This window comes from Sceloporus occidentalis, unplaced genomic scaffold (genome assembly GCF_023333645.1).
Source record: "Sceloporus occidentalis isolate IW3139 unplaced genomic scaffold, rSceOcc1.0.p SCAF_3, whole genome shotgun sequence".
NCBI classification, from domain to species: Eukaryota; Metazoa; Chordata; class Lepidosauria; order Squamata; family Phrynosomatidae; genus Sceloporus; species Sceloporus occidentalis.
The window spans coordinates 86,552,571-86,577,014 of record NW_028316983.1 but is presented as its reverse complement, the minus strand read 5'-3'; the positions used below and the strand labels follow the sequence as shown (position 1 = coordinate 86,577,014).

Sequence of the window (24,444 nt, the reverse complement as noted above, 5' to 3'; positions counted from 1 at the left end):
TTTTTTTTTAAAGCAAAGAACAGATTCATGTAGAAGTATATCAGAAGCACTCAAGCCTCATGGAGATTTCAGGAGCTGAAGCACATCATTTTTTTAAAGTTGCTTTTGTATTGGTTTTTGGTAGAACAGAGACAAACTAATTAAGCACATAGTTCATATTAATTTCAGTGGAACCTGAGTACATTCATCTTTCTTATGGTTTTGCCTAATATGAAACAATAAAAGCTTGTTTTTCATTTGAAAATAGTAGGTGTATCTCCAAAGACATATATTTTTTTCACACTGGTGCATTTTGGAAGAGTCTTTGAGAATTGGTAGGTAGCTAAAATACATCTGTTTTGCATTTTTTGTCCTTAGTAAATATTTCTATAGTTTTCAGTTTCCACTTCCCATAAAATATGCTGTGCAAGTAGTGATTTCTCTTTTTGATTTGACCCAGAAAGCTCTGCATTGGTCAACCTTATTATAGAGTCTGGCTCTTTCTTTAAAGTTTCAGTTCAAGAGAACAATTATGAATTGAATTACAGGTGGAAACAGTTCATTCAAATTGTTATGTCGCTTCTGGTAAGAAGTAATAGGTAGATTACTTTTAAACTCAGATTAAAAGGGTTTAAAAGGAATGGCTGATTTGAGGTATGATGTTATCATGAAAATGCACCTTTTCAAACTGCTCATTTTGACCTTAAGAAGGTCAAGTTTATATCACAGATTTTGTGGTTATCATAACTGAAATAATGCAAGCCTCTCTTAAGCTGGGGAACTGCTTTTTTGAGGGGGTGCACATACAGTTAGGCTGCTTCTATCCATATCAAGCAGCATCTCCCCAAAATGAAGTGCTTCATTTTGATGTTGTGAAAATTGGCACAGACCAGGGTGCAACCACAGCACAAGGACAATGTGTAATCAGTTACCAGTTAATGAGATAATAGCCCGTGAGCATCTTTTCTGATCAATGTGTGTGATGCTAAATCGACCCCTGAAGTGCATCCTATCATCAGTTACACTTTTAACATCATCTAGTCATGTTTTATTGCATGGTAAAATAATTTAAAAAAAAAAAACTCCCATGGTTTATGTTCTTTTCCATTGCTTTGCACTTGAAGTTTCCTCTTGCGGGATATTTCCCCATGTGTGCCCTTTAATACCCATTGCATGCCTTTTATCCAGTTCCTAATTTTAAAAGTACTTTTTTCCTTTTGTTTCTTTGCTGCCAAATGCTGCTTATTTGTTTTGAATTTTCCCTAATTGAAGTACTTTCTGTTTTCTCCTCTATTGCCCTGGTTGCTGATCCTCCTCCCCACTTTTACTGTTGTCTGTTGTGGTAAGTTCCTACTAAGTTGTTGGTGATTTTTTTTTAACACCACGGCATCTCCCAGTAATTTCATTTTACCAAAGACTTATGCCAGCTAAGAGGTTGATGAAGTGCCAAATGGATTCATCTCAATTATGTAGAACATGCTATAGGTTGAGCTGTTAAATAGTGTTGGGTGGTTGGATGTTCCTTGTGGCAAACGGGTTGGCCTTTAGACTTCTGGTTTCTTTCACATCTTAATATTTTAAATCCATATTAACTAAGGAACCACAACTCATTGGCATGAAGAACAGAATTACTGATATAAACTTCTCTTAGGCCATAATTGGACTTGTGGAGATATCTGAACCTCTCTGTTGGTCAAAGTAGGTCCAAATTTGGTGGCCATTTTTGTTGGTCTTGGCTAAGTAAACCCAGCTGGCAAAGGTTTTGGTTCATGAGTAGGAGGGGCCTCTTAAAACCTTATACCTAGCAGATATTTACCATGCATAACAACATATTATGAACCCTTCATAAGTCATTATGGCTGTTGTACCTGCTCTGCCACTTCTGTGATGACTCTCCAGCGTTCACCTTCATTCTCTTTGCCTTCCAAGGACCTATTATTTTTCTCAAAATAATAGATTTAAATGCTTTATAATAACTTCCTATCTCATAACTGCATTTTAGCACTTCTCAGAAACAAAGACCATGGAGTATTAGTTTGTTTTGTTTTTTAAATTTGCTTGAAAGCAAGGCTTTAATTTCTGTGAAAACCTTTGATGTATTTAGAACACACTTTGAACAATAACATGATGCCATATGATGTTATTGCCCCCTTCCTTTTTTGCCTGTTGTTAATCATGCTTTGATTCACATATTGCACACATTCCAGCATGTTCTGGGTCAGCATTTCCCCAAAATCTTCCTCAGCATTGATCCATCAATACATTCCCATTCCCTCTACCCAAGATAAATGGAGAGAACCTTTCTTTTAAAAACCCTTCCTAATTTGTCTTAGGCAGCAATATCTAAAACTTAGAATTATGATAATATAGTTGAATCATTACATCACTGAACTCATAGCAACAAGAATTTCCTAAACTGCCTCATTATGTTTCTAAGATTATTAACATAGCTACAGCAGTTTGCAGATAATGGCCTAAATAAAATTGCTAGTTTCAACTAAAGTAGATGAATTAATTCAATAAGATTTACATAATTATTGATTTTCCACAACTCAGTTGATATAGTGGGCCTATTCTGATTAGGAATGACAGCTGGATTTAGCCAATGTTTTCTTGAGAAACCACGAAAGTTCTAAACCTTTGACTGCAAGCAAGATGAGATGTACCTTGCCTAGCTGCAAAAAAGATGAGCCAAATACATATATGGAGTAAGAGTAGCTCTAGGACTTGTGGGATCTAGGTTATCAGAAGGTCTTCAGGAGCGGAATCTGGGTCGTCTGAAACCTATTTCCTGTAGCATTATCAATTTAGAGCAGTATCATATTCAGACAAATGAGTTAGAAGGCTCTCACTGTTCAAGATCCACTCATGAAATTGTAGGGAAATACTGTCAGCTGTTGATCACTTGATTTTGATATGTTTATTCTTTTTTTAAGGAATATTCCACATTTGATATTTTCCCTCTGCATTATTAATGTTTATGAAGGAAAAAACAATTTAAATTATGTGCATATACCATTATAAGTAAAGTATACATACCTAGCAAAATAAAAACATTGCTCTACTGATAGGAATTCTGCTCCCCCAATGAAATTTTCCTCTGTTCATCAAATTTCTATCTTTGTAGAGAATGAGATATTAAAACCAATACACACTTAGAACTCATATTTGCTGTACAGTTGGCCCTCCTTATCCACAATTGTTTTATCCATGTATTCAAGCATCCACAGCTTGAAAATATTCAAAGAAGTATAAATTCCAAATAGCAAACCTTAATTTTCCATTTTATATAAGGAACACCATTTTGCTCTGCCAATTATATTTAATGGGACTTGAATATCCACGGATTTTGTTATCCACGAAGGATCCTGGAACCAAAGCCCAGTGGATAACAAGGTCCCACTGTATTTGCTTTTCCTTGGGAACTCTGCCTCCCTAATCTCTTTGGATGCATGAACTGTATTTCTGAAACAGGTTTTTGGTTACTGCAATGCTAACAATGTTGGGACTTAAAAGAAAATTTCATGGGAATTGCAGAACTGTTATTGGCTAGGCAGTACCCAAATCCCCCCCCCCCCCCCACACACACACACCAGGAATGACATTTTTGCATACTTTCCTATTAGTGTTAATAAGTAGTGGTGATTATCAGTGCACATGGCAAACTAATGTTCCTAGCCATCATGGTATATGTTCTTTCCCCCCTATGTGGCCACAGTATAGCTGTGGGATAAACATCATGTATGCTAGTGGCCCTAGCTGACTTTGCATACTCTCACTTTACAGTGGAAATAACGCTAAAGCCACACTGTTGTGCTCTCTTTAGCTCCTTGTGTCAAAACAGAATTGCTGAACCTAAAGCAGTGATGATTAACCTTTTACACACTGAGTGCCCAAACTGCAACCCAGACCCCACTTATTTATTGCAAAGTACCACGTCCCTCTGGCTTTCTAGTAAGAAACTCTGGCAAACTCTGTGCTGGGGCTGAGTGCCACCTCTGACACACGTGCCATAGGTTCGCCATCACTGACCTAAAGCTTCCAGGAATGGCACATCTCATTTTGGTTCCATTTTTCTTTCAGAAAGGGGAAAATTTCTTGTTGGTGTCCAGAGGGCACCAACTCTCAGGAGCAGGAGTAGGATTTCCCAATCCTAATATAGGTCATGATAGATGAAGAATCAGTTTCCATTCCTGTACAATCGGCCCTCTGTATTCATGGATTTTTTTATCCACAGATTCAACCATCCCTATTGAAAATATTCAAACATAATATAAATTCCAAAAGCAAACCTTGTTTTTGACATTTATATAAGGCACGCCATTTCACTATGCCATTGTATTTAAAGGAATGAATATCCATGGATTGCCGTATCTACGGAGGGTCTTGGAACCAAACTCCAGCAGATACAAAGGGCTCACTGTAGGCCCTACATTTAAGAAGACATGTAACTGATTGGGCTGTTAGAGCAACCTGCCCTCTTATGGATTTTGTAGAGCTTCAACTTCCATAATTCCTCTCTGTAGGTCATGCTGGCTAGGATTAATGGGAGGTTTCTAGTTACAACATGGGGACAGTCCACAGGTTTCACACCCTATACTAAAGCTTTGTTGCGGAACTAGTATTCAAACCAAGGTTAACTTATTTCTACACTAAAGCAAAATAAATAAATAAATATGTAAAGCATAACTTGGGGACCATTGACTAGCTTGGTTAAAGACTTGCAATTAGATGTATTTAAAGATCAACATTGTTCAGTTTACTTGATACCTCTCATTGGTACAGAATGTATATTATGGAAATGTAGCCGGCAGCTGGGTTCAAACTGGAGTCAATACAGGTAAAATGTTATTAACAGTGGCTGGCGTTGTCAGTTCTCCTATTCTATGAAGGCAATCTTTGCCATGTGCTTACAAAACCATGTCTGGGCACTGAAACCTTACCTAGTGTCCAGCCTTCCCTTTGCAGTTTTATCTTCAGTTGGACTGGTTCCTAATAGAGACTTTGCTCATGGCTATGTTAGATTACCTGTTAATGGAAAGCAATGCACTTTTAATACCTTTAAGTACCAAGGCCATGTGGTAGTACTGAAAAATCATAAAGATGTTCCTAAGACTCCTATTCTGTAGTCCTGCCTAGATACTTTTGGATAATAGGGAGAAGTAATAGTATAGTACCAGTAGTCAAATTAAGATATGTAATATTGAAAGCAAACAAGAATTCCCTGCTTTACAAATTCATATCAAAACTTTATTGTTATAAAAATTAAAGGCAAGCATCTATAGGTAAATAAACATGAAATTTCACATATATGACAAATATCACATGTTGACAAAGAATTGATCTTCAGTGAGCAAATAGTACCATCAGAAACATTATCTATAGTGCACATACAGGAAATAGTACCCTGCCTCTCAGACTAATGGACCAATATGGTGAAGTAATGAAGATGTCAAGTTTACCATATACTGGGACATTTATGTCCTGTTCAGTTCTTGTCTTTTAATCTTGATTTGACAGATTCTATACCCTATAGGGATGCAGTAGCTCAGAAGTTAAGATACTGACTCTGACGATTGCAAGGTCGGCAGTTCAAGACTCAAGCGCCGTGTGATGGAGTGAGCTCCCGTCACTAGTCCCAGCTTCTGCCAGCCTAGCAGTTCAAAAGCATGTAAAAGTTCAAGTAGATATAAATAGGTACCACTTCAGTGGGAAGATAGCAGCATTCCATGCAATCATATTGGCCACATGGAGTCTTTTTTCACAACGCTGGGTCTCTCGGCTTAGTAGCTGAGATTAGCATCATGCCCTACAGTCGGGCTGTAGATTTGCCCCCCACCCATGAATAGAAGGACTTGTATCATTTCCAGAGGGGAAATGGGTTATAACAGAGTATTGGGATTACTGGCAGATTCTGGGGGAAGTGAGCATTGGAGACAATTGCCACCTTGCCAATCTCCCCCAATACCATTAGAATGCCACTGAATGTAATTCTAGATCCAGTCAATTGTGTCTGAATTGCAAGGTCCTGTATGGAGACATCACTGGATGGTCCACAACATGAAGCTTTTCCTGAACATTCTTCTGAATCACTACCAGTCCTTTATGTTCAGGATAGAATTTAGAAGCTGATTGGAGACATGGTTTAATTCTTTTATACCTCTTCTATTTTCTCTGTTTTCTGTTAAAACATCTTTTGAAACATGGTACTGGTCCAGAGACATCAGGATAGGGTGGGATGCAAAAGTCAACAATTAACATTAAGTAAAAAGGAGAACAGTGATGCACTCAATGCTACACCCTGAATGTGCCATGAGAGTAAAGGTGAACATTTGGAGTACTTTCCTCGGCTGTATTTGTGCATGCAATGTGAATTCTTTTGGTTTTCAGTTGGGGAAGAAAGTTTCAGGTTTGGTGGATTTTGCTCTTTCTTTTTCAGTTACATTTTGTCATTCCAGAAATATTGTGCTTTCTAGGAGTTCTTTTTGTTGCAAATATTGGGTTTGTTCAGTGAGCACAGTTTTCTCTTGATCTGATTGAGAACAGCTATATGGAAACCAGTGAAGAAGCAACTTTATCCACCAGAAGACACTTTAAGACTACGATTCACTTCAGAAATGACATGTTCATAGGAATGAAAAACAACAGAGAAGCGTTGAACAAGTCAAATCCAATACTAAATAAGAAAGTTTGTGGAGAGCTCACTTCACACTCAACATCCAAATGCACCTCAAAATGGAAATGAGAAAGGAAATTCCATGGCTTCTATGGCAGAAAAGATGGATTGGCATGCAATAGATAGATTGGCAGATATCAGGAACACCAGAACAATCCATGCATTTGCATGGAGAATGTTATGATGCCCAGTCACACATATAGGCCTATTCCAGTGTAGGTTCTCCAAATCCATTAATGGAAATGCAAGTGCTTCCATGTGACTGATGTTATATAGCTGCATGCAAAATATATCATCAGGGCCATGGCTGCAAAAAAGCTTTGTGAGGATGTTTTCACCTCTACTAGAAAATAAGATGATACAGAAAAGTGGACTAGGCCTATATGTGTGATGATAATAAGCAAATACAGTGATATGTAATTGTATGGAATACCTTTCTTTCAAACAAGACATCTACAGTCTTTGAGCCCTGACTTAGGCTATTTCCTTAAATGGGAAATAATAAAGAATAAGATAATAGTTGTTCTGCACAGGAGTCAGCATGGTGTAGTGGTTTGATTGTTGGACTAAGACTGTGGAGACCATGATTCACATCCCTGCTCAGTCATGGACACTCAAAGGATGATCTTGGGCAAGTTATAGTCTCTCAGCCTCAGAGGAAGGCAAAGCTAAACCTCCACTGAACAAACCTTGACAAGAAAACCACAGGATAAGGTTACCATAAGTCAGAAATGACTTGAAGGCACACAGCATCAACTTGTTCTGTATTCTGATTATTATAGCTTTCTTCTCTAGCCTGTGTTAGGTTATAGGCCTAAGCCTACAACCATAGCTTAGAGGAGGGCAGCTGGTCCCAACAAGATTCGTAGCCCTTCTTTTGCCCATACTATATTCTGAATTCAGGCTAGCAAAACTTGCCCTGTTCTTTCTATGCAGAGCTGAACCATTGTGTAGTCTCCCATTGCATGACTGAAGGCAACAGTGTCTCCTACAGTCTATGGTTTAATTTTGAGTTTTTCCTTTTAGTGCTGTAACTTATTTTAATTATCTTTAGTCTTCCTAGCTGGTTTGTTTATTCTTGCATGGCGTTATGTTTTAGAGTGGGTATGTTTTGGTTTGTTTGTTTTTTAAATGGCAATACACGGATCTGACATTATGTTGAAGTGCCATTTGTCTTTATGCACCTAGGATGGCAAGCGGATGTTTGGTACATATTTCCGTGTTGGCTTTTATGGGACTAAATTTGGAGACCTGGATGAACAAGAATTTGTTTACAAAGAACCAGCAATAACAAAACTGGCTGAAATTTCCCATCGATTAGAGGTGAGATTGCTCCAGTACACCTAAAATGTTTGCTTACAGTTGGATGGGCATGCAGAAATATCTAAAAGGTATCTCCTAAGCTGTAGTGAAGTCAGGTCAGAGAACTTCCTTAAGTCTAGCGAGGCAAGTTCAAAGGTTACACAATTAACCTGAGCCAAGGCTTGTTTAGAGCACACATGAACCCAAATTATTCCCCAATCTGGAAAAGCAATTAAATATGGGCTTATTTGAGTCTCCGTTTGCCTCCCTTAAAAAAAAACCTCCTTTCAGTAACAAACTCATGTCGCTTTGTCAAGATGAGTGAAATCTAAAGAACTGTATGCATTGTGGCAATTAAGCTGTTTTGCATGCATCCGCGCATTTCTTCTTATATTTTGTTCCTGCATGGATTTAAAAAAAAACTATGTAGAAAGTATAGCTTCTGGTTTAAGCCACTGGAGTTTCTGTACTGGCCTTATCCTTGATGCAGATTAGAGTCTGTAAAAAGTTATTTTTTGGACTATAGTTCCAAGAACCCTGCAGTTTGCATAGATAGTGGGATTCTGGCAATTGTATTTTTAATTTTAAAACTTATCTAAGCTCCTGTATTGTTCACATACATTTAAGATTATTTTCACAATCATGTCTGCTATAAATCTTTTTTATTTAATGAAACATTTTCAGAATATAGAATTCTCTGTTTACAAAACTCCACACCTGTACAATGCAGTTTTAGTGTCTCAAAATATACTCCAGGAGCCTTGAAAAACATATACCTCAGTGTATGTCAAATTCATATTTTTGTCAGTACAAACAAAATATTGTTGTCCTTCGTTTTAAGTGATTCTCAGATTTGTTTTTCTTTCCACTGTGAACACCAAAGCCATTTCTCTTAACCTTGGTATCTTGCCTTTTCTGCTTCATTTTTACACTCCCGACACTATTATTGATTTTTTCTCTTCCTCAAAACAGAATAAATGAGATATCACATGCTTTTGACAGGATGCATTCTGTAGTGCTACATAACTGCCAGGTTGATATTAACTTGTTATTTTTAGCAGGAAAGTAACATTTATAGATAGAATTATTGGATTTGAGTGTGCATTATCTAATTGTTTTAAAAAACATGAAAAAATTACCCTTTAAAAGTTTTACATTAAATGAACCAAAATGTAATAGATAAAGTACTTAAGTAGTACTGGGAAGCATAACCTTCAAATCTCTGTTCAGCTACAAAGCCATCCTTCCCAAGTGTGATATGGCAGTAGTAATAGTAGATTATGTTAGATCAGAGGATAGGCTTATGTTATATCGGGGGGTTAGATCATTGCAACTCCATAAGCACCAGCCACCATGGCCTGTGGTCAGGCATTATGGGAGTTGCGGTCAAATAAAACCAGTAGATACGATCTTGCTTTCTCCTGTTTTAGAAGTTTTCATACTTCTCCCTCTGCCCTAATATTCAACTCTTCTGGTCTTTAATATGGGAGTAATAACACTTAACTGGACTGAGGCTGACATAGATTCAGAGCCAGTATCATAGATGGAAATCCTACTCTGGACCATGACCATTGGGACCTGTAATAACATTTTACAGTGTGGAATGCTCCACCAATGTTCTTGTGAGCCCCTCATGCCTTCATTCAGAATAATCTGTTCCATTTCCTCCACCCACCACTACCTTGTTTTTGCATCTCTCTCTCTTTCACACACACATATACACACACAGCAAACATTCCACTTTCTGTGGGCTTTGAGCATGTTCTGTCTGCAATAGTGTTGTTTTTTTTAGTTTCCCCTCCTTTTTGGTACACCTGGAAATACATGGGATTCTCCCCAAGCGCGCCGATATCTTTGTCTTATGCATGGCTGGTGCTTCTTAGACCCCATAGGAATTGGAAATTGGAAAATTGAGTTTGCTAATATTGTACAGTATAGCTAGTGTGATGTAGCAGTTTGAGCATTGGACTGAGACTCTGGAGACCATGGTTTGGATCCCTGCTCAGCCAAGGAAACCCACCAGGTGACCTTGGGCAAGTCACATTTTCTCAGTCCCAGAGGAAGGCAATATAACCCCCCCCCCCCCCCCCCCCGTGAACAAATTCTGCTAAGAAAGCTCTGTAATAGGTTGGAAACAGCTGAAGGCACACAACAACAACAACAACATATAAAATGCATTGTATTCTAATTTCTTTTCTGCTTTTTATTGTCCAGAATATGAGAAAATAAGAAAAAAAAATAACCCAAAACACATATAGGCTTCCAGACTGATTTTCTGGATGTCTTTTTCTCCCCTGCTGTAACTCCAGATTGATTGATTATGGCATTTATTTATTGCCTCCTGACCCACCCAGACCCCCAAAGCAATGCACAATGGATAAAATCATTTAAAATATTAAATACATAACACACACACACAAAAAAAAACCAATTTAAAAGTCCCCAAAATTCCTCTTTAAAAATAGTTCTAAAACCAAACAATTAAAAAGTTTTTTTAAAAAACAGCAGCCAGTGCATTATTTCACAGTTCTGTCATTTCAAGCTTCCTGGCTGTCATAGGTTGCAGCTGAATTTTGTATGGTTTCACAAACATCTCATGCCAATGTTGACTTCGTTGAATATGGTGATTCTTTACCATGTCATATTTATCATTTTCAGGGATTTTATGGAGAACGATTTGGTGAAGATGTTGTTGAAGTTATTAAGGATTCCAACCCTGTTGACAAATGTAAACTGGATGCTAACAAGGTGAGAAATTATGAACAAACATCACATTGAAACTGTGTATTCGGTCTTGTGTGTTTAAACATTCCAGCATATCTGTGTCCTAGTTCTGGTTCACACATGACTGAACCCAATTTTCCAAGGTAATAAAGAAGAGGATAAGATGGTGCTATGCCAGGGCTATCTCTACAAAGAATTCCCATGAACTTGTTATCTATATGCCTCTTTCATTCTGTACCCAGATAACAGGCATCAAGCAATCCTATTGTACGGATGTAAACACTCACTTGTCACGTTCTTGTGTATGAGAAGGAGAAACCATATTTTTTCCACCTTGCCTTTATGTCCATTTTGAGAGTTTTTGCACTTGCAAGAATGAGTCTTGCTCAAACTAAGTAAAGTTATTTTATTTATTTATATGCCACAGGACATGTAGTTACAGCATAGGGGTTAGCAAAATGAGGTCATTTCCCCACAATAAGAATTCTGTCCCCCCATAAATTTTTCCTTTACTCCCCAAATATCTAGCATTTCATTAACTTAAATTTTCAGTTGAGCATTTAGAGATACAGTTTAGGCACTGAAATAAAAGGGACAAAGTTACCAAGGGAAGACAAACTCAGCAAATATAAGGGACATAAGTGTGGATGATCAGTCTCCACAGAGTGTATCAACCCCCCCCCCCAAAAAAATATCATGGGATGTCAGGTCAGTGAACAATAAACTCATTTTAACCAATTTAAAGCAGAAAAAATGGTTTAAACAACTTATTTTGTTCCTTCCTTCATTTATTTATTTATCCGCCCTTCTCCCAAAAAGGGATTCAAATAAGCCAAAAGCCTACTAAATAATTTGACCGCACAAATTTAAGACAACTTAAAACAAGGCATATATGTAAATTTAGATGGCATCAATTTGCTTCTAGAGGTTTTAGTAAAAAGTCAGGTTTTTGCTTGAATGACATCCGTGCTATTTGGGTTTCTGAGTACCCTGCAAACAGTGCACATGCTTCCGCTTCCTCCCATAGTGTATTGCTCTCATTGGTGGAAATAAAGAAGCATACCTGGACACTTTGGCAGTGTATATAGGGAGAAGTGCTCCTTATTATTATTATTATTATTATTATTATTATTATTATTATCATCCTTTATTTATGAAGCGCTGTAAATTTACACAGCGCTGTACATGCAATCTTTTTAGTTAGATGGATCCCTGCCCTCGGGCTTACAATCTAAAAAGACATGACACAGAAGGAGAAGGGAGTGGTGGAGGGAAAGGGTAAGAGGTCCAGCAGTTCCGCTCTACCTCCGAGGCCTGGACAAAGGCAGATGGACTGGAGGGAGGGCTTGGCTTCATAATGGTTGGTTAATCATTTTCCAGGGAAAATACATACTCTCAAGTAGGATAATGCAAATACAGTACATAGCAATACAGGAAATGGTTTGATAAACAGGCACCAAAAGAACATCAAATAGTAAGCGACAATTATGCAATGCCTGGGAAGGCTTCTTGGAACAGGATGGTTTTCAACTCCGTTTTGAAGCTAGTTAAAGAAGTGATGGCTCTTGCTTGTGGGGGAAGAAGGTTCCAGGAGTGAGGGGCAGCAAGTGAAAAGGGGCGAATCTGGGATGGGGCAGAGGAAATCCCTAGGACTGTAACTCCCAGCAACTCCAGTTAGTGTGGCCAAAGTGCTAATTAGAGTTGCAGTCCAAAGTATCTCAATGGCACTAGGCTGGGGAAGGCTATGGGGAAGTGAACTTATTGCACCAAAGGACTTTAGTTCTTGTTAGTCCATACCTCATCAGCCTGAAGCATCCTGAGAGCTATCAGTAGCAGATGAATGTTTGGTCCTGCAAAAACATCCTGCCCAGCTTGCCACCTGATTGATATGGACAAGATAGAGATATAAGAGACAAGTTGTAAGGATGGAAACAAAAAAGAAGCAAATCTGGTGATTTTTCCTTCATTAGTCCTAAATGTGCCTTTCTATGCCATGGACATTGTGGTAATAACTCCTTCCCACTACTTATGAAGATTGTAGATCACTAGCAGGACCAGCGTTGAAGGTGAGAGAGATCTATAATTGCTGTTTTAGTTGGTTATTATTTTAGAGAGCTTGGAAGAGTTCACCTGGAGTTTACGGGAGCTGTAGTCTGAAGAAAGCAACTTTTCTAAGCTCTAGTATTTTGTGGCATATTCTTATTGGGTCTTTAATGCTATACAACACTTTCTTATGAGCCCATTTTTTAATTTCAGGCCTATATACAAATAACTTATGTGGAACCTTACTTTGACACATATGAAATGAAGGACAGGATAACTTATTTTGACAAAAACTACAACTTGCGGCGATTCATGTATTGTACACCCTTCACTTTGGATGGCAGGGCTCATGGTGAATTACATGAGCAGTTCAAGAGGAAAACCATCTTAACGACTTCACATGCTTTCCCTTACATTAAAACCAGGATAAATGTCATTCACAAGGAGGAGGTGAGCCCTGTACATTCATTATGCAATTAATATAAGTGATGGAAGTAAGGAACGGTAAAATATATATGAAAAAGTGTTCAGCACATTGTTTCAGTTCATTAGTTATTCACTGGAATCTTCTTGGTTATTTCCAAAAAGAATAGACCTGTTCAAGTCAATTGTTGAATGGCAAGTAAGCATGTAGTTAAATCTCATTGATTCAGTGGTTTACTCTAGTTAGAACTAGCAACAGGATTACAGCCATTGACTGATAGTCATTTTTCACTCCAAAACTTTTTGAGTAGCAACATGACTCCATGAGTTCAATGGTTCAAAGTATGCAAACTTTGTTTCATGCACAAAATTATTAAAAATATTGTATAAAGTTGTTTTCAGGCTATGTGTATGAGGTGTATACAAAACCTAACTGAATTTTATGTTCAGACTTGGGTCCCATTTCTGAGATATCTCATTATGTATATGCAAATATTCCAAAATCTGAAAACATCTGAAAGTCTTCTCGTCATAAGCATTTAAGATAAGGGATATTTAACCTATATTGGCATATTGCAGATAAAGATGAACTTCACATAGTGTTGGTTCCAATGGCGGAGTACAGACTGCTCAAAAAGGGCGGCCTGCCGGCGCCTGGTTTTGGTCTGTGGGGAAGCCACAGCCTCCAGGCTCCCCCGTGGACCAAAAAAACCCTGCGAAAAGCAGGTTCTTCTTGCGACGCCTTTACCACGTCACAGTGCGCCAATGCCGCACTTGCGACATCGTAATGGTGCCATGACATGCAGATGCTATGCATTCGGCAGATCATAATGGCAGCCCCTGTCTGTATAGGGCGCCACCATTTTGACACCCTCGTCACATGTGAGGGGTGAGAGTGGCTAGAAGCGCTGCCCTGAGGCACCCCTCTCACGTGACGAGGGCGTCCTTTTCGGCCCATCTGGACTGGGTCAATGTTTCCTTGGTTTCAGTCCTTCACAGTTCTGCCTAGCTGTATGGAGTCCCATGTGTCTACATGACAATCTGTTGATACATAGTGTTGCTTGATGTTTGCACTTCAGGAGAATCCATTCAGTCAGTCAGTAGAAAGAACTGTTTCCCACCAGTATTTTGCAGTCAGATATATTTGGATGCTAGTTATTGTTTTAGTTCAGCTTTTAGTTCAGCTTTAGGTTTTGTATTGCAGAAACTTAATGTATGATGCTGAGATCTCTCAGTTCTTGAAAATTAGGTGAATCTTACAATGAACTCACTGGGAAATCTAGAAAGCAGCAACCATCTGCCCACATAACACCAGATTAGAAACTGTCTGTTCTAATTTTTTCAGTTGCACTCTACATCCAGAGAAACATCCAGACTTCTCCTTTTCTTTATTGAGAAGACCGATAGTGCATTTCTATACTATATCTATCTATGCAAAAATTCCTCTAGAGGAGTATGTGAAGATGATTTGGAATGTTAGAACATGAATATATATATACCGTATTTTCTGGCGTATAAGGCGACTGGGGGTATAAGATGACTCCCAGGTCGCAGGCCGGCAGCATCCCTGGCCTCTTATGGGCCAAAGTAAGGTGGTCTTGTGCCGGCTTGGAGGGGGCCTCTGTGGCAGCCTGGAAGCCGGGTACCACAGCCGGGCTCTCTCTCTCCGCCATTGCTGCTGCAAAAGGTGGCGGAGAAGTGGCACCAGAGCCGATAGGGCTGAGGGAAACAGGGAAAGAGATGGCCCCTTCTTCCTTGTCCTTGCCGCCGCCACTACCGCCTCCCGGGATACTCTGCTCCTCCAGCGGCTTCCACGGTGTGTTAGAATTCCGTCATGGGAGCCGCAGAAGCCGCTGGAGGAGTGGAGTATCCCGGGAGGCGGCAGTGGCGGCGGCAAGGACAAGGAAGAAGAGGCCATCTCTTTCCCTGTTTCCCTCGGCTCAATCGGCTCTGGAGCCACTTCTCCGCCATCTTTTGCAGCAGCGATGGCGGCGAGAGAGAGCCCGGCCGCGGTGCCTTCTGGGAAGGGAACTGCAAGGACCCCAGAGACAGAGAGGTGGCTACACCATTCACCTGTCTCTAGGGTCAGAAACCGGTGTATAAGAAGTCGTCTTATATGTCTGTGCTCCAAAGTTGCAAAGGAGAACGGTTCAGTATAAAATGGTAAAACAAATACAAGATCATAAGCAGATCAGAGAAACGAAGAGCAAAACTAAAGTAGGAGAAAATTATAACAGTTCAAGAATGTATAGAGAATGGTGGAAATGATGGCAAGGGAGTATAACTTTTTTTCATTCCTTTGGTGCTTAAAGAAAAAAATTATGAGCATAAGATGCATGAAGATATAGGTTTTACAATATAATTGTTATTTTATGTATGTATTTTAACAATAATAAAGATCAATTTTTTTATTAAAAAAAAAAGTTCAGTGGGCCTTTATGCACAGGCAAGGTACTGTAGGAATGCAACCTATAACCATAGTTAAAATCTCCAAATGATTATCTTGTGTGTTTGCTGGGTGTTTGTCTTCTTAGATAATTTTGACACCAATTGAAGTTGCCATTGAAGATATGCAGAAAAAAACCCAAGAATTGGCTTTTGCAACCCACCAAGATCCAGCAGACCCAAAGATGCTCCAGATGGTACTTCAAGGTTCAGTAGGCACAACAGTAAATCAGGTAAGAAGGCAAGAGCTCACGTTCCTTCCAGATTATCACAGAAATGTAAAGTGCTCAAAAGTTAGACTTGCTCATTTTTTATTCTTTGAGAAAAACTTCTTAAAAACAGCAACAATAATAGATTGTTTGTTTAATTAATTTTTTTTACCATTTGTATTACCCATAAATTTGAGTATGTTTTGTTTTAACTCAAATTTGTGAGCCATCTTAGACCCTGTGATATTAGAAAATTAACTAATTAACTAATTCAACTTCATATTTACAAATGTACAAGAAGAAGAATTGAAATTACTAAGAAGAAGGAAAAAGAAAAAGTGCAAATAGTGCTTACCAGTATCCGTACAAATGTACGTCGTTTTAGCGGAAGGCTTGCTGCAAAAGTATACTCCTTATGGTTTTGCTTCCTGGGTTGCATGTGCACTTATAGGTATCTTAGGCCCAGAACAGATGGGCCCGAAGCTGTGTGCCGCCACCGATACTAGGTGTTTAGGTGGAATTTCAGTTGCATTGGCAGCGTCATGTGGAATCCCAGGATTTGCAGTTTGATGAGAGAATTCTCTAGACTTTCTCTGCCTCCATCCCCCACCCCCATGAACACAAGCACTATAACACACTCATAGAAAGCAAGGGGAAAAGCCACAAAAATATTTTACTCAGGCTTGGAAAGAAAAATGGTGACTCCAACATACATGTGAATATCTGTGTGTATGTGAGGTTTGCCAGATGACTTCTTCCATTTTAAGGCTAGATAGACAACTCCTATACTCTATAGTTGAAGGCTATCCATCCACCAAAAAACTAGACTCCACAGAGGGCTAGAGCTGCCAGCAATCTGGTTAGTAAAATAGTTAAAATGCATCAAAGAAAAAAAGGAGAAATAATTATTATATGTAATATGTAGCATTGTTTTTCTTTTTCAATGAATGCAGTAGAATTGATGAATTAGAATTAATAAATTAATCAATTAAATTACAAGTGGCATTAAAGTGAGCTTTAAAATTATAAAGAATAAAAAATTAACATTTTTTAAAAGGGCAGCCTCGAGTGCAGCCCCTACAAGCTCAAACGCAGTCCCCAGTATGTCATCTGTTAGCCACATTACACAGAGTTCATTCTGTGGAGGGAAAAACTGTGGTGAATCCATTTTGAAAGTATGTTTGTGGACACCACTAAAGAACAGAATTATGTAACAGTAGCTAGCTGCCTCTATAATGGATACAGCTCTGGAAGGCAAGCCTACTGTATCTCTGCTTCCTCCCTGAAGCACCATAACCATATATAGGTGAAGAGAATGGATCTTATTCAACTTGTTTCTTAATTTTCAGCTCTGCTTCCTGAGCATGTAACAAATTGGGAGTGAGCATGCTGTCTTCTCACCACATGGCAGACTAAAATGTTCTCCTCAGTGTTAGCCTCTAAAATCTAACCATTTTAAAGATTTTTTTAGAACAGGGATGAGTAAAATGTACGCTTGGCCCATACTCCCCGAAGTGCCCTTTTAAAACTGTTTTTAACTATGAATATTATATGTTTTATTCTTGTATACTGTTGTTGTTGCTCGACTGTAATTCCGCTTCGATCCACCTGGGAGAGGCGGGAAAATACAAATAAACATTGTATTATTATTATTATTATTATTATTATTATTATTATTATTATTCCTGCCCCACCCCCACCCCCCACTCCAAAAAAAAGAGTGGAGTATCTCTCTGGGAACAAGAATCCTGCTTTACAAAGGTTGCAGAGAGGTGAAACAGATGGGTGGCTTGGAACAGCCTCTGGCTCCCAAAGTGGGCTGCCATAGCAGCCCCAAACAGGCCACCAGCAAGGAACAGATTAAAGCCACTCCTTTTTCTAGTAGCTTAAGGCCACCATAGGTGGCCTCAGAGGAGCTTCCAGCTGCTCTGTGAGTGTGCATCATTTAAATCCCATGTGAACAGAAGTCGCTCTGTTTGGCTCCTCTGTTTTGGGCCAGAGTCTCCTGTACCGTTCAACAACTAAAAATATCTGCATTTCAAAATTAGAGACAAAAAATTGGTGTTCAGATCAGCCACAATTGCCCATCCCTGTTTCAGGGATAGGTTATCACATCTATTTGGTGGTTATGCACTAATGGAGCTGCATATCTAAAGAACTCTAGTATGTGACACCCTAAAGAAATGTTGAGTTTTATGAAAGCTGCTCTGTAAATCAAATTATCCCAATGGCAAACTCTGCAGGAAAAAATAAATAAATCTCACTATTTTCATCTTTTGTTAAGGGACCACTAGAGGTTGCGCAGGTTTTCTTGTCTGAAATACCAAATGATCCTAAACTCTTCCGTCACCATAACAAGTTGCGGCTTTGTTTTAAAGACTTTACAAAAAGGTATTGTATTGGTTTTACATTTTCCCCCCCAGTTGTTCTGAATGTTTGTGCTTGATACTAAGGCCTCAAACAGACGGCTCCAAAGAGCTGCTGTTGGGCCACATTGGGGGTGGGACATGCACATGACACGTGCCCTGAACGCAGTCAGAAGCTGGCACAGCTCTTTTTCAAAGAGCCAACTCAAAACCAACCGAAAAAGGAGTGGAAAAATCAACTGAAATTGTAAATTACTGTAGTGCAGTAAATTACTGCAGTTGGGGGCTGAAGAAAAATTTCCATGGGGGTAGGATTCTTATGGGGGGCAACACCCTCATTTTGCACTTTCCACGCCAGTTCCAACACCTTTGCTTGATAACTGCACCAAATGTCTCTTGAGTTACTTTCCCCTTCTGGTTTTTAGACCTCTAAATGTTGAAGAACCATAACAGTATGAATCCTGTCAGGCCATATAATAAAAGTTTATATTCCTTCTTCACACCCAGAATTGTATCCTAGCTACTGTTGTGGCTTGTTTCTCATACAACCTTCTGAAGTAGCAACATAAGAAGCTACAAGGGAAAATGTGGAAGGTAGCTTCCCTGTCTCCTCCTTCTAAAAGAGACCTCCATTGGGTCACAGTACCTTCCACTATGGATACAGCCCTGTGGGCCTGACAAGGAAAGTTGCTAGCAGGATAATGTGAATGTAAAGTCAAAATCAGTTTTTCATGTAATAACACATTAACCTTTCCATTCCTTGGAAAAAAACACCTCTGTCACTGTAGAAATCTTACTTCTCTAAAGCTGTTCAGTAGTATTTTTAAAGATAGTAACTCATTCTTCATTTCTTTCCACGTCTCTTGACAATGACTTGTGGCTGCCAGAGACATTCATATGTAGCCAGCCATATGGTTTGTGAAGCAAGGAGTTAATATCTTTAAAAATGCTATTGAACAGCTTTCAAGGAGTAAGATTTCAGGGAGAGAAGTAAGGTGACAGAGGCATTTTTTCCAAGGAATGGAAAAGTTAATATTACATGAAAAACCAATTTTGGCTTTGTATTCACATTGTCCTGCTAGCAAGTTCCCTCAAATTATGGTGGAAGGGTGTCCAAACAAGCACAATTCATGTTGCTATGCAAGAAGGCCAAGTATGAACAAAGGGAAATAGACCCAACTCTGGTAATTGGCTTTAGGAGGTGGGGAGAGCTTTTCACTTTTGCCCATGATCAAAGAGGATTATTTTTTCTTAGATGTGAAGATGCTCTGCGCAAGAACAAAAGCCTGATTGGCCCAGATCAAAAAGAGTATCAGCGAGAGTTGGAAAGAAATTATCACCGTCTGAAAGAAGCACTTCAACCCCTGATCAACAGAAAAATCCCTCAGTTATACAAGGCTGTACTTCCTGCTGCTTGCCACAGGTCATTCTAATGCTATTTTAACACTTCTTCTCCAAGGCTTGCTGAATGAAAAAGAACAATGGAATATATATTGGAAGTGCAATGTGATAAAAGTGTTGATACTTTTTTTTAACTGCAAAAAGGCTAGGGGACTTTTTACTCAATGCAGGTTAGAGTGCAACAGCATGCACCAAAGTTGTTCAGAAGTGCATGCTGTGCATTCAGGCCTCAGTGATTTCTCTGCATTTCATCAAAAGAATATGACAGTGACAGCTTTAGGGCTGTCATATACACATTGGGGCAGGAGTAGTCTAAATCAATTGCCAGTCCCATCTAGAGTAGACGCACTGAATGAAGGAGGTGATTTACCGAATTCCCATGGTTCTATGGGTCTACTTTGGTTGGGACTAGCAACTGGCTTAAACTAGTTCTAGCTGATCCAGCAAAAGTCATAAAAAAGGCTGTCACCTGAAAAAATTATTGTTTGGTCTACAACTTCCATACAGGCTGGAGAATTATGAATTTTATTTATTTACTTAATTTCTATGCTGCCTTTTTCCCAGAAAGGGACCCAAGGCAGCTTGCAAGATAAATGATTGTTGTAGTTCAGAATTGTAACGTTTCCACCTCTTGGGTTTCAGTTCTATTTTTAGCTGGTACAAACCATAGGAGTTTCAGATTCACATTTGTTCAAGAAAGTAGACACCAGATATTCAATACAAAGTGGACTTGAAGAATTCCAACAAGAATCTTTTGACTGGCCAGCTAATACTACATTTCACAGGCTGATACTCCTTTGAACAGCTGAGCATTCATCCATCTAGTAAAATGTCTGTTCACTTGCTTGGATGCTAAATTTCATTTCACCCTAAATACCCTAAAGGCACCAGATCCTGTTTGATCTTGGACAAGCAGAGGCAGCCCTGGTTAGTACTTTGGATGAGAGACCACCGTTGAATACCAGGTGCTGCAGGCTATATTTCAGAGGAAGAAACTGGCACAACCACCTCTGACTATTCCTTGCCTAGAAAACCCTATAGAATTCACGAGGTTGCCATAAGTTGACACATATGCACAAACCCAACAAAAAATGTATGTTTTATCCCAATACAGTGGTTTAAGGAGTTCATACATTTATAATTTGATGCTGACCCATTTACTAAAGCAAATGGGAATTGCTTTTCTCAGTCAGAACCATATAGTTCTTCTGCCTTTAGTATGATACATGAAAACTAAACCATTTGATTTCAATCCTTGTCATGATGAATACACTGATTTGAAGTGAGTGAATACCAGACACTTTATGTAGTACAATGTTATCTTGCACTCACAAAGCATGACTATTAATCACAGGATGGAAGACCATTGCTTACCTCATTGTTTTTTCCTCCCCAGAGATTCCTTCAGCAGAATGAGCCTTCGCAAAATGGACCTTTAAGCAGCTCAAAAGCACTTAGGGTTTTTAAGGTACTGAACAAGCAAGTGCAGTGTTACCAACACCTGGAATTTTTTTGAAGTTTTATTTGAAAATAAAACTTTGAATTTCATTCTGGACACATTGACAACTAGTTTACATGGAAGTGTTAAGTGGTCAAGTATTCCTTCTGAATTGTCAAATACAGACTTTTAATAATAAGCCCATGTTGACAGTATGTAAAATACTGGTGGGACTGTCAACACAACTGTTTTTTAAACCATTTTCTAAACATTTGAAGGTACTCTAAATACATCAAACATTATTTATAGTATTCTTTAATGTTAAATTTGTGGGTTTTTTTAGCTCATATGTTTAATTTATATTAGGAGCAAATGCAGCCAACCCATTTTTAATGTAGTGTTTACTTTAATGGTACCATTAAATATTTGAATGTTTACATTTTTTCATGGTGGATTCACTGTTCATGTTCATCTGCCTTTATCAGCAGAGATCCTTCTGAAAACTGTGAGGTCAAAAACCCATTTAAAAGAGCAACGAAAGCTTTCATTTGCCATTTCCATTTTGTATCTATATGTGGATTACTGTCATGTTTACTTCATGCTTTTGGGATGGCCTTGTGGAATAGGAAGCTTGAACTTTTCTAAAGAAGCCACAGGTAGTAGGTAATGTGTGCTCACAATCTACTTGGGTCATAGAAGCATAGAGTTGGAAGAAACCACAAGGGCCCTCCAGTACAAGCCCCTGCCATGCAGGAACTCACAATCAAAGCACCTCTAACAGATGGCCATCCAGCCTCTGATTAAAAACATGCAGAGAAGGAGACTCTATCACTCTCCAAGGGAGTGTGTTGAACAGCTCTTACTGTCAGGAAGTGCCTCCTAATAATGTTGAGGTGGAATCTCTTTTCCTGGGTCTGTTCTCTAGAGCAGGAGAAAATAATCTTGCTCCATCTTCAGTATGACACCCCTTCAAATACTTAAACAGGGCTATCATATCACTGCTTAACCACCTCTTGTCCATGTTAAACTTGCCCACCTCCCTAGGTTGCTCCTCATAGGGTATGGTTTCCAGACATTTCAACATTTTGGTCACACTCCTCTGGACACGCTCCAGCTTATCAACAGCCTTCTTGAATTGTGGTGCCTAGAACTAGACGCAGTATTCCAGGTGAGGCCTGACCAAAGCAGAATAGAGTGACCATTGCTTCACTTGATCTAGATATTATACTTCAATTGATGGGTCAGTTGTGTTTCCCCCCATCATTTTCCCTTTATGCCACTGGTAGGAATCATGTAATTCTCCAGTTTCATTGAACTGCAATTCCCAGCAGCTCTAAACAGCATAGCCAGTGGTGAGGAATGTCACTAGCTATAATCCAGCATTTGGAAAGCCATGTATGTGGTGCTGGTAGATCAGCTGAAAGGCTCCTCTGTGCATACAAAGAGATTTTTACTTATAAGGGGGAAAATTCAGAGAAGCAGACTGCAGATAGAGATGGAGAGAGTCGATCAAGCCTTTCCTGTCAGGCCAGTTTTCGGCCGCTGGGAGAAAAATATGTCCCTTATGTCTTTTCTCCTTTAAGCGAAAAAGCTAGACAGGAAATTGAATATTCCAAAGGACATGGCTGTCTGACACTGGACAGAAGGCAGCTGAAACATGTTGTTGCAGATCCAACTTGATATTAAAATGCACTAACCTGGAGTCCTGTAAGGTCTTTACATATGTGCTGTAGTTACAGTACTATGCAGTGAATTCTTGCTCCTCAATCTCTACTTACTGAGAAGCAACACTTCCTGAATGCCATTTCCACCCTCTCCTGTGACCAATATGCAGAAATACCCCATTGAGAGCAGTAGCTGCTTCCCAGTAAATACAGATTAGGGTACGTTCAGTCCCTACATAGCCCCTAAACTAGGAATTATTTGGGGATCATGGATATAAAACAAATGGATATTGACTCTTCCCTTTTAAAAGTTTATATCCATTAGTTATAGCTAGTTGCATTTTTTACAACTTATGGTGCCCTAAAGTGATTCTATCACGGGGTTTTCTTGGCAGGTTTCTTCAGAAGGGATTTGCTATTGCATCTTCTGAGAGTGAGAGAATGCCACTTGCTCAAGGTCATCCAGTGGGTTTCCATGACCATGTGAGGATTCAAACCTGTCTCCGTGTCTTAATCCAATACGCAAACCACTATAGCACACTATTGTTGCAGTGAACACTGACTTATCTCCAATAGCTTACCTATCTCAGTTGGTTCTCTCCCGTCCTTTCATACAGCTCATTTTATATCCATTCCCCTTTAATCCTTTTTATCGCTGTCTCCCAAATTCTTATCTTTCTTTATACATTTAATTGGGTATCATTAATTACTAAAGGTTCTCCCATATCAGCCACATCAGTTCTAAGGGCCTCATATTAGTCAGCCCTTGGTATACTCAGGAGATTCATTCCAGACCCCCCCCTCCCCGCAGATACCAAAATCTGCAGATGCTCAAGTCCCATTGACCCCAATGGCAGTGTAGCCATTGGGGACAATGGGACTGAAGTCTTCCCTCCCTCTTCCTCGGAGGTTTCTGCCCTAGGCTTGGCTTTGGGGGCAGTTTGGAATTGGAGGCTGGAGCCCCATCGGCTAGAGGGAGCCAGAGCCGGCGCTGGGGTTTGGGTCTTGGAGTCTGTAGGTTCCATCCTGGGTGTTGGGCTGGGGCCTAAACTCTCTTCGGTTGATGGGGCTCCAGCTTCCACCTCCAACCCACCCCCGAAGGCAAGCCCAGGGCAGAAGCCTCGGAGGCGGAGGGAGGGGGGAGAGGAAGGAAAGAGAGGGGGGGAATGGAAGGAAGAAAGGAAGGAGGACCTCAGTCCTATTGTCCCCAATGGCAGTGCGGCTGCATGCACATGCCACCATTGGGGACAATGCATGCTTGCTATCTCTGGATGCTCAAATCCATGGGTGGCAAGTCCACAAATACACAGGTCTTACTGTACTTCTCTTTTCTCTAACCACTTTTTAGGTGTCCATCTAAACATGCATTTTGTGAAGTATCCCCTGGAAATTTGCTGTACAGTCGGCCCTTCTTATACACTGATTTTTTATACACGGATTCAAGCATCCACGGTTTGAAAATGTTCAAAAAAAGTATAAATTTCAAATATCAAACCTTGATTTTCCATTTTTTAGAAGGGACACCAATTTGCTATGTCGTTATATTTAATGGGACTTGAGCATCCACGGATTTTGTTATCCATGGGGGATCTTGGAACACAACCCCAGCATATAACAAGGGTTCACTGTACATGTAACTAAGGAACTGCTAATGCTAGTCTCACAATCTTAACTTAAAATCTAAAAAAACCCTTATAATTTATATACCTTTTATGTAAACAGACATAATGTCAAAACACTGCTATGGGATTCACATTACACATCTTGAAACTGA

The 24,444-nt window shown here is 39.4% G+C and overlaps 1 protein-coding gene across 11 annotated transcripts in view; it reads left to right on the top strand.

Annotated features, from left to right (window-relative positions):
* Positions 1-21,416, top strand: part of DOCK7 (dedicator of cytokinesis 7) — a 163,402-nt gene extending 141,986 nt beyond the window's left edge. For 6 of the 11 annotated variants that reach the window (XM_089515317.1, XM_089515315.1, XM_089515313.1 and 3 more), the window contains 7 exons: positions 7,844-7,978; positions 10,616-10,705; positions 12,938-13,174; positions 15,682-15,825; positions 18,086-18,192; positions 19,423-19,590; positions 20,965-21,416. In XM_089515317.1, the coding sequence (XP_089371443.1) occupies positions 7,844-7,978; positions 10,616-10,705; positions 12,938-13,174; positions 15,682-15,825; positions 18,086-18,192; positions 19,423-19,590; positions 20,965-21,007 (924 nt within the window). In that variant the 3' untranslated portion in view covers positions 21,008-21,416. The remainder of the gene's footprint in view (positions 1-7,843; positions 7,979-10,615; positions 10,706-12,937; positions 13,175-15,681; positions 15,826-18,085; positions 18,193-19,422; positions 19,591-20,964) is intronic. The other 5 variants (XM_089515316.1, XM_089515314.1, XM_089515311.1 and 2 more) reach the window with 1 other exon arrangement.
* The last annotated feature ends 3,028 nt before the right edge of the window (positions 21,417-24,444 follow it).